The sequence below is a fragment of the Pseudopodoces humilis genome, chromosome 2, assembly GCF_049639895.1.
Source record: "Pseudopodoces humilis isolate 2021_Gansu_Grassland_sample_001 chromosome 2, ASM4963989v1, whole genome shotgun sequence".
In the NCBI taxonomy this organism is placed as follows: Eukaryota; Metazoa; Chordata; class Aves; order Passeriformes; family Paridae; genus Pseudopodoces; species Pseudopodoces humilis.
In genome coordinates this window covers 62,648,442-62,663,536 of record NC_142201.1, presented here as the reverse complement: position 1 = coordinate 62,663,536, position 15,095 = coordinate 62,648,442, and the positions used below count along the sequence as shown (strand labels likewise).

Sequence of the window (15,095 nt, the reverse complement as noted above, 5' to 3'; positions counted from 1 at the left end):
GCCTCCATTTGACTTTTGGCATATACAAGATTTGTTCAAACAATTTGCCAAGTCTAATGTGAAACTGCTCCTTTTATTTTTGAATAAGTAATTCCTAAAAATAATAGGATTGTTAAACTTCTCTCCCCCATTGCAACCCTTCCAGTTCTATTCATATGGCAGTTCCCATAAAACAATAAAAGAGCTAATCAATTTACTGTTTAAGAAAACAGCGGACTGAAAAAATGTGCTCAGCTAAACTTGTCTAGCTCAGAAAAATAAAGGTTGAGAATAATTTTCAGCACGCAGCTAACCCCTACTTATTTTCCTAACACAGACAAAGGGAGAACATATTAAATACATCAGTCTTAACTTTCGGTGTAGAATGGAACACCAGACTTAGAAAACTGCCTTCAATTCCTGACCTCTTTGCTAAAACCAGTGAAGGATATAAATAGTTCCAGTTCTGACATAACACCTATCCTTGAGGAATACTGAAAAAGAGACTGTCCTTCACACCAATCCTGTTAAGCAGCTAGCGTGATTTTGGTAAGACCTGTTTGAAGCCATTACATAAGAATGTTTATTTGTTACACAGAGCCCAGATCACATCTATGTCAGACACAGTGACTTTACCACAGTATTTGAGAGATTTCCAATGCTCTGCCTTTAGATTTAGACAGCCCTAAAATTAAAAATCTTTTGCCTTAGATAGCCCTAAAATACTGCTGGGTCTCAACTTCTCAGTCTAAAAAATAACTTCTAGCTCTTATGATTTTCAGAGAACACATAAAAAACGGTATTTCCATGGGCCCAGCTCAAAAGGCAGGTAGAAATTTCCTACACACACATTAAAAAGTAGCAGGATTTTTATTTTTTTTTTTTTTTAAAGTACATGGATACTCTGTAAATACAGCAGAATCTGCTCCATTAAAGTACATCATTAGTAACTTTGTAGCTGTGAGAGAGCCAAGGTTTAATCCCCAGGAGCTACTACTTTTCTCTTGTACCTGTTCAGTAGTTAGACCAACAAGAGAAAGGCAGTACAGGAATTTCTACATTCTCAGGGATAAAGAGTTTGGATACATGGGTAATGTAACAGCCTTGATTATCCAATGACCACTAGAAATGCAGGAAAGCACTATCTGGAAACTTAGCCATCTGCCAATGAAGCCCATGTGGTCCTTCAGGAGTCGTTAGCACTTTGGTGTCTCTACCATGATTCCTACAGAACTCCAGATTCGGGAGGTCTTCTTAACCATCGACGTCAACTACTCTGCACAAAGCAAGCTCAGATCCAGATTTCCAGCCAAGCTAATAAAATCCCCTGGAACATAGAGCACAGCACAGAAACACCCAAGTGGGTCTACACAGAGCCAGCTTGGTCCACCAGGACTTATTAGTTCAGACACTGTCTGAAAGCAGCTGCACTGCAAAGCTGGTTCTGGAAACAGCAGAGATGTGTTAACATGGCACAGTACTTGAACTAATAAACTGCTAGCTCTGAGCCGAGCCTGCCCCAGGCTAAATCTGGTGCTTGTATATCCACTGTGCAGTTACTGTTTCAAACCCAGCATGCACAGCTCTACTGCTACCAGCACAACCAAGTTTTCTGTCCTTTCACTTTCCTCCACAACCAATACCTCCATCTACTGTTTGTTCACTCTTTTCTCCTGGCCACTCACATCCATTCCTCAGCTTTTCACTATACATCCCCAATAAGGCTGCAGAACATGTATCAGCAGCTTCCAGCCTTTCTGGAGTGACTGACATGCTTACCACCTGCTTCTCATCCTGCCTGAGCAGCACTTCCTAACTCCTCTCCTACCACTTCCCTCTTTGTCCTGTCCTTGGTGGTTCAATCCCTAACCAAGGAACCACTATGCTTATAAAAGGAAAACAAAAATATGATTGTATTTCCACGTCAAACTGTCCTGTCTTTATGGAAAAAAAGTAAAAAAAAAAAAAAATAAAAAAAAATGCAAGTATCAACAGAAACACAAGACCTCTCACAAGGCCAAGGGCAAGCTTGGTAAATTTGTACATAAGAAATACCTTTTTATCTAAAGGTAAAATTTGATATCTCACCCTGAAGTTGCTTAGCAGTCAGCTCAGATATTACAGTTATGACTGAGGCTCTCCCTTTCCTACTTGGACTTCCCTTTGTGCGATTCTCCCATGCCAAACAGCCTGAGTGCCTTGGTGTGGCGGAAGAGCTGGTGAGGGCAAAGACTGCCTCAGTCAGCCCTGCTTCCCCTCCCCACCTTCACCCTTCTCTACAAACCATGCAAAGTAACTGCTGAGCATATGGTTTGTAGCTCTGTCCTGTGATGTGCAGGCATGAGAGGACCACTAACTACCAAACTTTTACAGTACTGGAAACATGACAGAATTAATCACTTGCTACAGAAAGTGACAGGCTGTCCCTCTAAAAACAGTTCACACCACTGGTAAAAAATCCACTCTGACTGCATTCCTCTAGCCAGAATCATGACTTCAACAAAGAACATGCGCAGTTCTACCTGACAGAAGAGATTCCTTGTTTCTGAACTGTTTCTAGAACACTGAAACCAATATAAAAACTATGAAACAGAAATAAAACTAAAATTTGTCTCCTCAGTCATCACACATGCTCTGAATGGCAGAGCAGCAATTTATTGTCCATGAAATATAACAGCATATAAATGTGTACTTAAAGAAGGAAATTAGTAGTAATTTCATAACCTTCAATGCCAAAGCAGACAAGCTTTTTTTGGTAGACTCAGGAACAAATGGCATTGAACTCACAACCAGAAACAGAACGTGTACTTATTTGCACCAGTTGGTTTTATGTATGTGTGTATCATTATGCCATACAGGTATTATGAAGATAGAGACTGTCACATGAATATAATTTTACTGTCAAAGGACATTTTTGCTCTAAATCCAACTGCAACCATCTTAATTCCAGAAAATAATCAGGTTTTCCTACTACACATTCTGCTGAGCAGCCAATGAAAAATTTCTGAGATTCATTCAACAGAGCAGTTATGAAATGCAAAATTCTGAAAAGTGGTAACACATGAACTTAATAAAGCTTTTCTGAAAATAATGCTAAAACAAAACTAAAATCATGAAATGTTTTGTTTGGTTGGCAAGTCTCATCAGCTGTGGAGTTCTGAATTTATCAGCCACAGACTTTTTAAAAAAATCACTATGTGCTTTGAAGTTCAACTAAGGCTTAATAAACTTTCTTACAGGTCTGGAGTACTATATAAATTTTGTCAGAGCTGTGCTGGCATAGCTGGTAATACAAACTGTCTGGCTTCATGAAAGTTACAAGCTCTGGCTCCAATCCTGCAAACACTTACTGAAGAATTTAACTTACTGCACAGAACTGACTACTCATGCATAAGCTAAGCATATTTGTAAATATTTGCACAGTATGGACATCTGTTGGCATAGCCAGTCATCTGATAAAAGATTCAGCTTTAAATCCTAGTCTACGTAGAGTCAATATTAAAAAAAGGAATTCCTCACTTTATAAATTCCTTTCTTAGGCATCAAGCATGTCATGTACCAAAGGGTGGAACCAAAAAATTGAAACTAGAAGAAGAGAGGAATCAGTGAAATCATAACAACTGGTTCTGTTTCTTATGTAACTAGAGAAGCCTGGTTTCTTACGGGCACAACTCATTGATTGAGCTCCTGCTTTATTTTCAACTTTTGCTGAACGAAGCTCTTGCTATACCTTTCCTTCAGTGGTGCTATTTACAGCGTTTCTCACATCATCACAGGCAAAGCTCAGAAAATTACTGCAAAGAACTCCTCCTTTTTATCAGGTTTGGTTATTAACGCTTTTCAGTTATGGGTAAGCTAAGAAATACAGTACAAAGTTGGCCCACAGCTAATCACGGAAGTTGCATTTCCTTAAAAACCAAACTAGAAAAAGACAGTAATGTCTCCTTCCTCTTATGTTTTAGCATTTGAACAGGTCCTGTTTCACTCATCAATAGCAAAACATTTTGTGATGTTTGTTTACAGCTGGTACTAGGCAGAAATACATGTAAAGGAGAAAAAGCATCCTCCCACTGATTCAGAGCAGCATTGGAGAGAGAAAGCCTCCACAGCACAGTGGATATCACAACTGCAGAGCTGCCATGTGGAGCTCTGCTGCTTCAGAATAAAGAGCTGATATCTCCCTCTGGCCTAGGTCTGAAGTCTGTTTGACAACTGTGGCTTAGGGCACTAAACAGTTTCCTTCAAAAAATGCAAGAAGGGACTGAGGGGATGGAGGCCAGGCGGGCCGCCAGCTCCGGGGAGGGGACAGCGAGACCCCACCAGGGACATGGGTGGCAAGAGCCCTTGGCAAAGCCCTAATGACACGCGTAAACTAAACGCAGTGATCCAGCGCGGGAAACGAGATCCCCGGAGAGGGGAGGGCGGGTGCCGTGAGGGGCCTCGTTCGAGGCCGTGTCCCAAAGCGGCCTCAGCACACCGAGCCGGGGCCGGGGCACGCAGCAGCCCCGCCACCTGCCCCGGTCCCCGGGGACGAGCGCCCGCCTCCTGCCCCACCGGCCTGCGGGGCGGCAGAGCCGCCCGTCCGCGGAGCGGCCCCGCCGGGTTACCTGGGGCAATGAGCACCCACTGCGCGGGCTGCCCGCTCCGTGCGCCCCGCATGCTCCCAGCGCCCCGCGATCCCGCCGCTCCCGCTCCCGCCGCGGCAACATGGCGGGCGGGGCGGGCCGGGAAGGGGCCGGGCGGCAGCGGGGCGCGGCCATGGCTCGGCCCGCTCCGCCTCTTCCTCTGCCCGGAAAGCACCGGGCGGGCGGCAGCTGCAGATCTCGTCTCCCCCGGCCCGACGGGGGAAGGGAGCGCCCGGGCTCCGAAGTGAGCGACAGAAGTCACAGGGTCCGCAAGCAATCAGAAAGTTGTATTACTGAATTGCACACTTAACGTGGAAGTAGTTTTGTTTAGTCCTTGACCTACTGTGTAAGCACACGGCGGTGGGTTTTGGATATAGGGGTAGGGCGAATGGGAAGAGAGAAAGTAAGAGGTGAGTTAAAGGGGGGCAGAGAGAAAGAGAGAGAGGAAGAAAAAGGAAAGGAGAGGGGAAAAGAGATCACCACTCCTGATTGCAGCATTGATCCAGCTCATGGTCCTAGGGGCCGCTGCCCAGGCTTGGGAGGGGTACCTTTTTATGGGTAGGTTTTCTCCACCCTGAAAACAGGTTTCTCACTTCCCATGTAAGTTAGTTACCAAGTGCAGTCCGACCTTTCAGATCTTTCTGGAAATGGGTCGTGGGGCTTGAGTGGCCTTGATACTTCTTTACAATCCATGCCTGCTTCCTGGCTTCATCATTCCCATGCCTAAACTGTACTGGGTTATGCTTATCTCCAGGAACGAGAACAAGTGTGTTTGTCCAGGAAAAGTGCTGCCCTACCTCTGCATGGTCCCCTTCCCCAGCCACATCTTGTTCTATCTCATGGCATGTCTGTACTGTAGCAGTTTGTTCTTTCTAACAGTGCAACAGGCCTTGACACAAACGCTGCAAACTGAAGGGAACTCCATTTAAACATAAGAAATCGTGTCTTTAGTGGAACAGGTTGTCCTGAATGACTGTGGTGTCTCTATCAGTGGAGGTATTAAAAATCAGGCTGGGTATTGCTCTGGGCCACCACTGACCAAGTGGTGAGGAATAGCTGACCAAGCCCTGAGGAATAAACCCTCTTCAGAGGTGCCTGCCAGCCCTGGCCACTCAATGGAACCTCAGTCCTACGAGGCTGGTCGAGGGCAGAGCCACAGTTCTCTCATAGCTGTCATCCTACCCAGTGTACAACATGATCCTGGTAAATAGGATCTTTACCTCCAGATCGATCTGAGGAGCCATAGCCACAGCACAAAATGCATATTTTCACGCACGTGTATGTACAATGTGTACGTAAACTTAGCTTTACCCACACAGACTGGATTGATGGCCACCTTCCCAGAGATTTAGGAATAAATATTATGTTATCAAAAGTACTAAAGTATACATATCAATTGTAAATCTCAGAGATATGAAATCAATATTAAAAACATACTAACATTTATTCCCCAAAACAGAGCAGAACCAACCCAGGCCAGCATATGCAAAACAGCTGAGCTGATGTAAGGCTGAAAAAATAATTTCCTGAAGTTTGAGCATATACCTTCATCACTGAGATTACATTAATCTAAATTTGTTTTATTTTAATTTTTCTAACTTTTTCTCCACTGATTGAAGTAAGGCAAGATTTAAATACCAAAGACCATATGTTTTGAAGTCCCCAGGGAAATCACTTCCTCTCAGAGTGATTGCAATTTGCTGTGGTATATGCTTGGATTGCACCATTCACTGATGGGTCTTGTAAAACTGTGCTCACTACTTGAGTTAGCAAAGAGAGAAAGAAGCTCATCAGTTGTGCTGTCATCTGCACAATACTTCTGGAAGAGCAGAATAGAATTGATTGCTGTTTGAAACCTTCCTAGAAGTAAAGCCTTCCATGTGGAAAAAAGGGTTCTCCATAAGATTTGCCTTCTAGTCCTGAAAATGACAAGTCTTAGCATGTTGTACACCACTGAGTTTAACAAAGCTCTGGAAAAGCCAGGAATCCAAGTCTGCAAGCCTCCAGATGCAGCATGTGTCAGGATCAAGTCTAGAAGCATAAGCTGCAGTTGTTCCAGAGCTCCTATTTCCTCCCTGACTGTAGCGTGTGATGGAAATGTAGCAAACATTGTACGTTTACAAAACTGACTTATTAAGCTCACATATTTCAAAGCACCAATCGATCCTTATTTAGGCACCTGGTAAGCAAACTAATTTTCAGAGGTGCTGAGTACTCCTACCATCAACTGAGCTGAATGGACATTTCAGCTGTTCATTTCTTTTGATTTACGAGCAAATCCCACAATCTCTAGATGTATATTGGCCCTGGGATCTATAATGTCCTTTTCCAGGAACTTTCAGATAGAAATGTTTTTCTCAGATACTTTGAAATGTCTCAAACGGAAATTCTCAAATAGGCCTGGACAAGGCTCTAGAATGACATCAGTTTTGGAATAAAAATTATCCAGTAATTTATACATATTAAATATTTAAAACTTTCTGTTGTTACTCATGCACACTTGATATATGCTGTTCCCCTTTATAAACAGAGGATATACTATATCATTATAAGCAAAAGATAAACTAATTAGGGATTTCAGTCAAAAGCTGATGATACTAGAATCTTACTTGCTTAAGAATTAAATACTTTACCTTCAGTCTTGCCAACACTTTTAAATTGTAGTAGTGTCTCCCTGAAAGAAAATGCTGACGTTTAAAACACTAGGCTGATCTCAACTGCTGCAGTGATATCATTTTAAATACTCAAATCTTAATTTCATGCACATGGGTATTCTCATTTGGGTCCATATGACTCATTAAGTCCAGAAAGTTAAATGCATCCAATATGGGACTAGCCCTAGCCGAATCTGAGGACAGTTGTTTTCCACATTTCAGAGCCATTTGATTTGCATTCAGACTTCACCTGCATGTTGTCTGTTCATTCATTTCTGCTAGGCCTGCTTCTTATAATGCAAATATTTGTGCAAAAGCAAGCATCCCTTTTTGCCAAACAAAAATTACTTACTTTTGGTGCCAAAGAAACACTACCTCTTGTCCACCTTCAGCTGCGGAATTTACTCCTTCCTCCTCCCGTACACTAGCTTTAAGTGAAGGCAGTTTTAAACTTTGCTCAGAGCAAGAAACAAAGAGACTGTATAGAAAGAAGCGTGATTCATTTTTGAGTAAAGGCTGTTGTTTAAAAGGCAAAAAATATTTCCACATAATTTTGTTTCATTTTACACTGTTTCAACAAACATGGGACAGGTTTATCTACTTTATGCTTCAGTGGTTCAAGCATTTACATGCATAGCTTTAAATCCATTGCTCTGCACATTTAAGGGCCACCTGTATGTAGGGATGCAAGGGTTATATTTAATCCCAGTAAATGGCTTAGTGATAAATGGAACTTTAGCTGATGTACCATGATAATTATGATTCATTTTAAGTTATCTGGTTTAAAATACTGTTCTGAGTTAATCACAGGCCAAATTATTGCTTTGTTTGGTTTTATTCAAAACAAAGCATGCGTGGCATTGAAAAAAATTGAAAATATGGAGGCCAGACACAGAGATGGCATTGACCTGAAAGAACACACACCAGCATTGCAAACCTATAAAACATCATTTGAATTTCTAACTAAAATTTTAAGTCAATCCATCAAGCTGGAAAAGAATTATTTTAAATAGCTCTTCATGACAGCATTTGTCTAAGCAAGTATTTCTCTTATTGAAAATAGTCCATTTTAAGGAAAATAACAGTGTTCATTTAAAGGCACTCAAGCAATGGCGAAAAATATTTTAACCTGCTCTGAGGAGAAATCACTTTGTCCTTTGCACTAAACAAGGTTGCATCACCTTGTGCACCTACAGGTAACAATTATAATTTTTGGCCTTAATAGAAATAACCTGTTGAGTTCCAAAGTTTGCCAGTATGTCAGGTCAAATGGCATTAAGAGAGAGAAAAGGAAGAAAGCAGAATTATATAGGAAAATGTAGGCACACCCACAGAAACCATGGGATTCATATTGCCTAATTTTATACAGATTATATAGCGTCTTTTTATGCTAAATGGAGAGAAACAGAATAGCATCCATCTGGCCTACTTCATAAGTTTATGTCAGAGTTAGCCCACCTATCTAGAGGAAGAACCAAATTGAAGATACCTCAGAAAAAAAGTTAAGAACTTTTCCCCACTACTTTTTTTTTTTTTTTTTGTCTGTACTGGGACAGGCCCCAGTTTACATACAGTTGTGATCATTGTTACAATTCTCCCTTTCTTCCTGTTTTTGGTGCATCCATCACACCCTAGGATGGATGAGGACCGTATTGTGGGGTTAGCACAAGCAGATATTTATTGACACAAGTATGCTGGATCTAAGAAATCTTATTGTTCCTCTCTTTAATCAGCTAGAAAAGTCACTTATTGGAGGTGTGTTGCTATAGCAAGCAGACCTTGGTCTGTTTATAGAAGCTGCTCAGAATGATGTATACTGTTTAGAGAAAAAAGTAGAATGAGTATACAGATTGTGAGCTGGCTTGAAATGAACAGTAGCAACACTTCTTTAATGTGCTTGATACATTTATCCACAGCAGTAAGTTACTTCAAAATATCCTCATTATGACTCAGACATAATGCCATGATACCATATGACTGGTAAAAAAACCCAAAACACACACATGCACAAAATACAAACCATAAACAATACCCCTCCCCAAAAACCAACCAATCAACAACAAAACAAACAAAAAAAAAACCCACCCAAAAAAAACCCCAACCAACCAACCAACACCTACAAAGCCCCTGAAATATTCTTTTTCTAAATGCCAAACGTATGAGACTTTTCTAATATTTTCAGATTAAAAGTTGTTGCATCAAAAGCATTATAGCAGACATTATAATGATGCCTTCCTTTACTGTTTATTTCAACAAATTTCTCAGCCCCATTAGGACATTCTCAGAAAGCAAATGTTCACTTGAAAAGCAGAGCATGAATAAAAGCTATGAAACAAACTGTTCAGGTTGATATGAAAGAAAGTAACACTTAAGATTGAATGTTACAGTGAACCTCATAAGTGCTGTGTGATGGCATTATTACTTTTATTTTTGCTGTTATCATTGTTATTCTTGCTATTATTATTAGCCAAAAGTACTTTGACAGTCTTGATGCTGCAATTTTCCTTCCAGAGTATCAATGATTAGAAATGTCATATCTTCAAGGTAAAAAAATGTTAACAATACCTTTCTACCACAGTTTATACACATGGATAGATACACTGTACATGTATATGTGTATACTGACACAACCATTTAAATATGTATATATATCTTCCATATAAAATATGTATATGCATATGTTTGTGCATTGTTCTATTGAAGGCTTCATTCCTTTGATACTGAGGAAAAGAAGTCTAAATTTTTCAGACATTTGTGAGAATACTGTTTATCCTAGAGTATCCTAGTGTATCCTAAAGTACTATTAATCCTAGGATACTATCCATATAGTTCAGAAAATGCCACTTATTCTTCTCCTCAAACATCTTTAAACATACATAATTTCTGTAGATCTGTGGTGTTCTTATTTCTTCACTTTGAGGAATTCTCTCTGAACAACCACTGTGTGATTAATAGTTTTATTTGTGCTATTTTTCCCTCCCTGCTGTATACTAACAGCAATTCTATATTAAAGCAACATATTCGTAATTCTTTTATCCAACAACAGCTAAGACAGCATTAAAGATGTCCCTTATGGTTAATTAAGAAACCTAAAATGGTTAACTTCTGATTTCAGACATACAAGTCTAAGCCAACATGCTTATGCTCTTGTAGAAAACCCACCAGGTGTAATCTCAAAGAACAGAACTGTTTATAATACTGTCTACAGAGAGATAATTCCATGCAGACCTAATTTCTTTCCTAGCAAATACTGTGTGCCAATTTGAGAAGCACAAATGATGGTCAGTTTGTGCACTTCAAACCCAGACTTAGTCTTGCAGCAGACTCACTGAATTTCTGTCATTGAGGCTGCCATAAAAGATCTCTGTTCTCTGCCATCTATAGAGTGGGACAGGGAACCAACAGCAATGGTAAAATAACTGTGGAAACTCTGAGTGGTGTTTATAGGCAGTCTCCTAAGGAAGTGAGGCTTAGGGGAGTATATTATTTGTATTCATGTCAGACTCCTCCCTCAATAAGTGGTCACTGACTTCAGACACATTTGATGCAGGTTCATATTTTATGAGAGTGCACACCCAGGCTGAGGAAAAGAACATATTTCAGGTGACATTCAGTTCCCCCGAAAACAGATGCCCATCTCTGGACAGCCCATCAGCTCTCTAAAATTCATGGCATTTGCTGACTGTAGGTTCAATTTGGTTGCAGATTGGGAGCACCTGGCCACCCACTTCTGGTCCAGTAGGGCACTGTCTTCCTTAGGTCTTTTGTCATAACCTCTAGTTGCATGTACATGTGTCAGATATCTTAAGGTATCTCAGATGACATTAGTGGCCTTTTAGAGAAGAAGAGGATTATGGGATAAAGAAACACAAATTCTAAATGCCTTAGTCATATTTTGATGTTCAAATGCCGTAAGGCAGTGGAGTATCAACATCATAGCCAAGATTTCTCTCTCTTAATTATTCCTTCTTGTTGTCATGCTTTCAGCTGGGATAGAGTTAATTTTCTTCTGAGTAGCTGGTACAGTGATGTGTTTTGAAGTTGGTATGAGAATATATCTTGATGTTGACAACACACTGACATTTTAGTTGTTGCTAAGTAGTGCTTACTCTGAATTAAGGCCTTTTCAGTTTCCCATGCTCCGCCAGCCAGCAGGTGCACAAGAACCTGGGAGGAAATGTGGTCAGAACAGCTGACCCAAACTGGCCAAAGGGATATTCCATACTGCAGAACATCGTGGCCAGTCTTTAAACTGTGGGAAGTTGGCCAGAGGCGGCAGATCGCTGCTTGGGCACCAGCTGGGCATCAGTCAGTGTGTAGTGAGCAAAAATGTATGGAGCATTGCTTGTTTTTTGGGGGGTTTATTTCTCTCCCTCTCCTTTTGCATGATGAATATTGTTATTATTATAATTGACATTATTAGTATTATTAATATATTTTATTTTGTTTGAATTGTTAAACTGTTCCTACCTCAGCCCACGAGGCTGAAGATTTTCTGATTCTCCTCATGACCAAGGAGGGTGGGAGTGAGTGAGCAGCTGCAAGGGTGCTCAGCTGTCAGCTGGGGTTAAACCACAACACATGTAGGTATAGATATTCCTGAAAGCTTCCCAGCTTTCAATAATAGCATTTGTAAAATGGCTAACATGTGCATGGATTATGTGATGTCTAACATGAACTTGAGCTTATGCCACAGTTCAAAGGAAAATGCAATCACCCACAAATTCATTAGAAGGTGAGCTTCAGTGGTGAATTTGGAACATTGTTTTGTTGTTATTCTAAAACCTAAATATATTAGAAGGGGTTATCTGCCTATGCCCATCTATGGTCAGGCACAGAAATCCCTCCACGGAGCCAGAAGTGTGGGCTGCGTAGTGGTTGTGTGAGAACTGAACTCTGCCTACAAGTGAAAGCAGGGTGAGCTCTAAGCAGAAGGCACAGATATGAGCGGGTTTAGAAAGAATAGGCAGGTCTAGAGCAGTTTGAAACACCTGAGTTTAAAGTGAAAGAAGCCTTATTTAACGCATAATACAAACGCAGATGAAGAAATGTATTTAAGAGAAGTTATTAGTTCTTCCACTATTGTAGTAACCAGTTCCCACAGAATCTCCTGCTTGTTACATAACTGCTGGTTGTGGCTTCTTTACTGTAACTGTGAGTGATATCAGGAGAAGTAAAATAAACAGGGTTAGAGCATGGCCTCAAACACTGACCAGGAACCATCTTTATTGTCTAATTGGTAGCAACTCCAGGCTTAGTCCTGTGCCAAGTATTAAACTTCCCAGGCACTGCACCAGCACAATGACAGTGACAACAAGACTTTGCCCAATAAGTAGCGAACAGTGTGATTTGGGTTTGCATGGCAAAGTTTTGGTAGCAGGAGGGGCTACAGGGGTCACTTTTTTAAGAATGTGTCCTATGTCCAAGAGATCCAGTGCCAGCTGGCTCCAGCACAGACCCTCTGCTGACCAAGTGGTAGCACCTCTGGGACAGCACACTTAAGAAGGGGGGAACATTGTAGGCAGAAGGAGGGGTGAGACTACGTGAGAGCAACAGCTCTGCAGGCTCCAAGGTCAGTGGGGAGGAGGGCAGGAGGTGCTCCTGGCACCAGAGCTGGAATTCCCCTGCAGCCCATGATGAGGCAGCTGTTCAGCCCATGGATGTTCACAATGGAGCAGAGATCCACCTGCAGCCTGTGAAGGACCCCACCCAGAGCATGTGGATGCCCTAAAGGAGGCTTCTCCATGGAAAGCTTGTGCTGGAGCAGGCTCCTGGCAGGACCTGGGCCTCACTGGGGACTCACACTGGAGCAGCCTATTCCTGAAGGACTGCACCCCATGAAAAAGACCCACACAGGAACAACCTGTAAAGAACTGTAGCCTGTAGGAAGGATTCATGTTGGAGAAGTTGGTGAAGGACTCTTTCCTGTGGGAGGGACACTATGCTGGAGCAGAGAGAGTGAGTCATCCTGCTGAGGATGTGTGGTGACAAGGTGTGATGAACAGACCACAGCCCCCATTCACCATCCCCCTGTGCCACTGGCAGGGCAGAGGTAGAGAAATTGTGAGTGAAGCTGAGCCCTGCCTGGAAGAAGGGAGAGCGAGGGGAGTGTGTTTTAAGATTTGGGTTTGTTTCTCATTACCCTGCTCTGTTTTGATTTGCAATAAATTAATTGACAGAAGTTGAATCTGTTTTGCCCACGATGGTAATTGTTGAGTGATTTTTCCCTGCCCATATCTCTATCCACAAGCCTTTCCTTGTATTTTCTTTCCTCTGCTGAGCTGATGAAGGGAATGACAAATTTGCTTTAGTGGACATCTAGCATACAGCCAGGGTCAACCCACCACACAGGGCCATTCTGTTTTGGGAGAAGAGTACAGTGTCAGCATCATGCTTCTTCCCTTGGGTCCATGAAAGTCAGTCTGGGTTGATTTGTTTACTAGTTTAGACACAGACATGCTTTACTATGGCTCATAACATGCCCGGTGAGAATTTTTGCCAGATAGGATCACTGCAGGCAGGCACAACAGATCGGTAGTCAAATAAATCTTGCAAGGCTCACCTGTTTCAAGGACTTGAAGGTGAAGATTTCATGGGCATGGCCAGTTCATGCACTGTGAGCTTGACATTTCTGGAAGTGTAAGACTTAACTGCACATGAAGAAAACTTACTGTAGATCTGCATCTGTGTGAAATAGACTGTGTAACAACCAGAGATGAATGCAGGTACTGGTGCATGCATGGTGTCCATTTACCCAGAACTACCAGCCCAGGCAAAGTGATTGCCATGGCTCCAAATAGACAGCCAGGCATGCAGGAATCCTTGACTACATATTTTTTCTGACAGTAGAAATTTTCAGGAAGAAAAAGGGATCTTTTCTTTGGAGATGTGGGGATATACCTAAGAATTTAGGATTTTCAGTTGTTTCTGAGTTAATGGTTTAAGCTCCTGTACCTTATAAAACTTTTCACTTCATAACAGTTTTTTATTTATCTTTTGAAAGTCTCCTGAATTCACGTGCAAAATAAATCTTACTTGTAATTAGGTATTTGGTGAATTCTTAGCTTGCTGCATATGTTAATCATATTGAAACTAGCTATACTCTCAGGTTACTTTTAATTCAGACTGAAAACCAGTATTCTCAGTTGAATTATGTATTGGCTTATGAAGTGTTGTGTCTTCACTAATGCAAGTCTTATTTTGTGAGCACTGCAAAAAGATTATATTGTTAATATACATAAAATTTTATTTCAGCCAAGTGTGTTCTCAAGGGAAATTCTAGGAGGCAAGGGGTCCTTGTTACTTGGAACATGATTAACAGTATTTTGTGACCTTCAAGGCAGATAATTAGAAGAATAACTTGTTAATGTTTATGTACCATCCATAGGTTTATTGAAACAAGGGACCTGTGTTAGATGCTGTTTCAAAGATTCTGTACAGATCAAGAATTGTCTTTGACATAACCCTTATCAAGAACATCATACCAGAAATGAAGAATTGGCAATAAAACATCCCCTGTACTGGATTTGGGAAGTAACCAAACTGATTACAAAGAAAGATTGTAAATTGATTTAAAATGTGAAAGGGTTGTATTAAACTTAAAGACTGCTGTACTTGTTCCATATCTTTAGAAGTGACTGGCTGAAGACCGACTTGCCCATAGTCTGAAACAGACCTTTTATCATCTGTCTGCTGGATGGAACAATACAGGCATGTTTCATTTATTTAGAATATGGCCAGGGGCCAAAGAAAGATTAAAAATGTAAGCAAGAGTCAGTGCAATGGCTGTTCCTGTAAGAGTTAGGCTTTTGGACTGCAATATCAGCAAATCTGCCCC

General features: G+C 41.3%; 1 protein-coding gene across 5 annotated transcripts in view; it reads right to left on the bottom strand.

The window, feature by feature from the left end:
- Positions 1–4,700, bottom strand: part of RNASEH2B (ribonuclease H2 subunit B) — a 40,890-nt gene extending 36,190 nt beyond the window's left edge. For all 5 annotated transcript variants that reach the window (XM_014257798.2, XM_005516344.3, XM_014257745.2 and 2 more), the window contains exon 1: positions 4,587–4,700. In XM_014257798.2, coding sequence (XP_014113273.1) covers positions 4,587–4,638 — 52 coding nt within the window. In that variant the 5' untranslated portion in view covers positions 4,639–4,700. The remainder of the gene's footprint in view (positions 1–4,586) is intronic.
- Between the last annotated feature and the right edge of the window lie 10,395 nt (positions 4,701–15,095).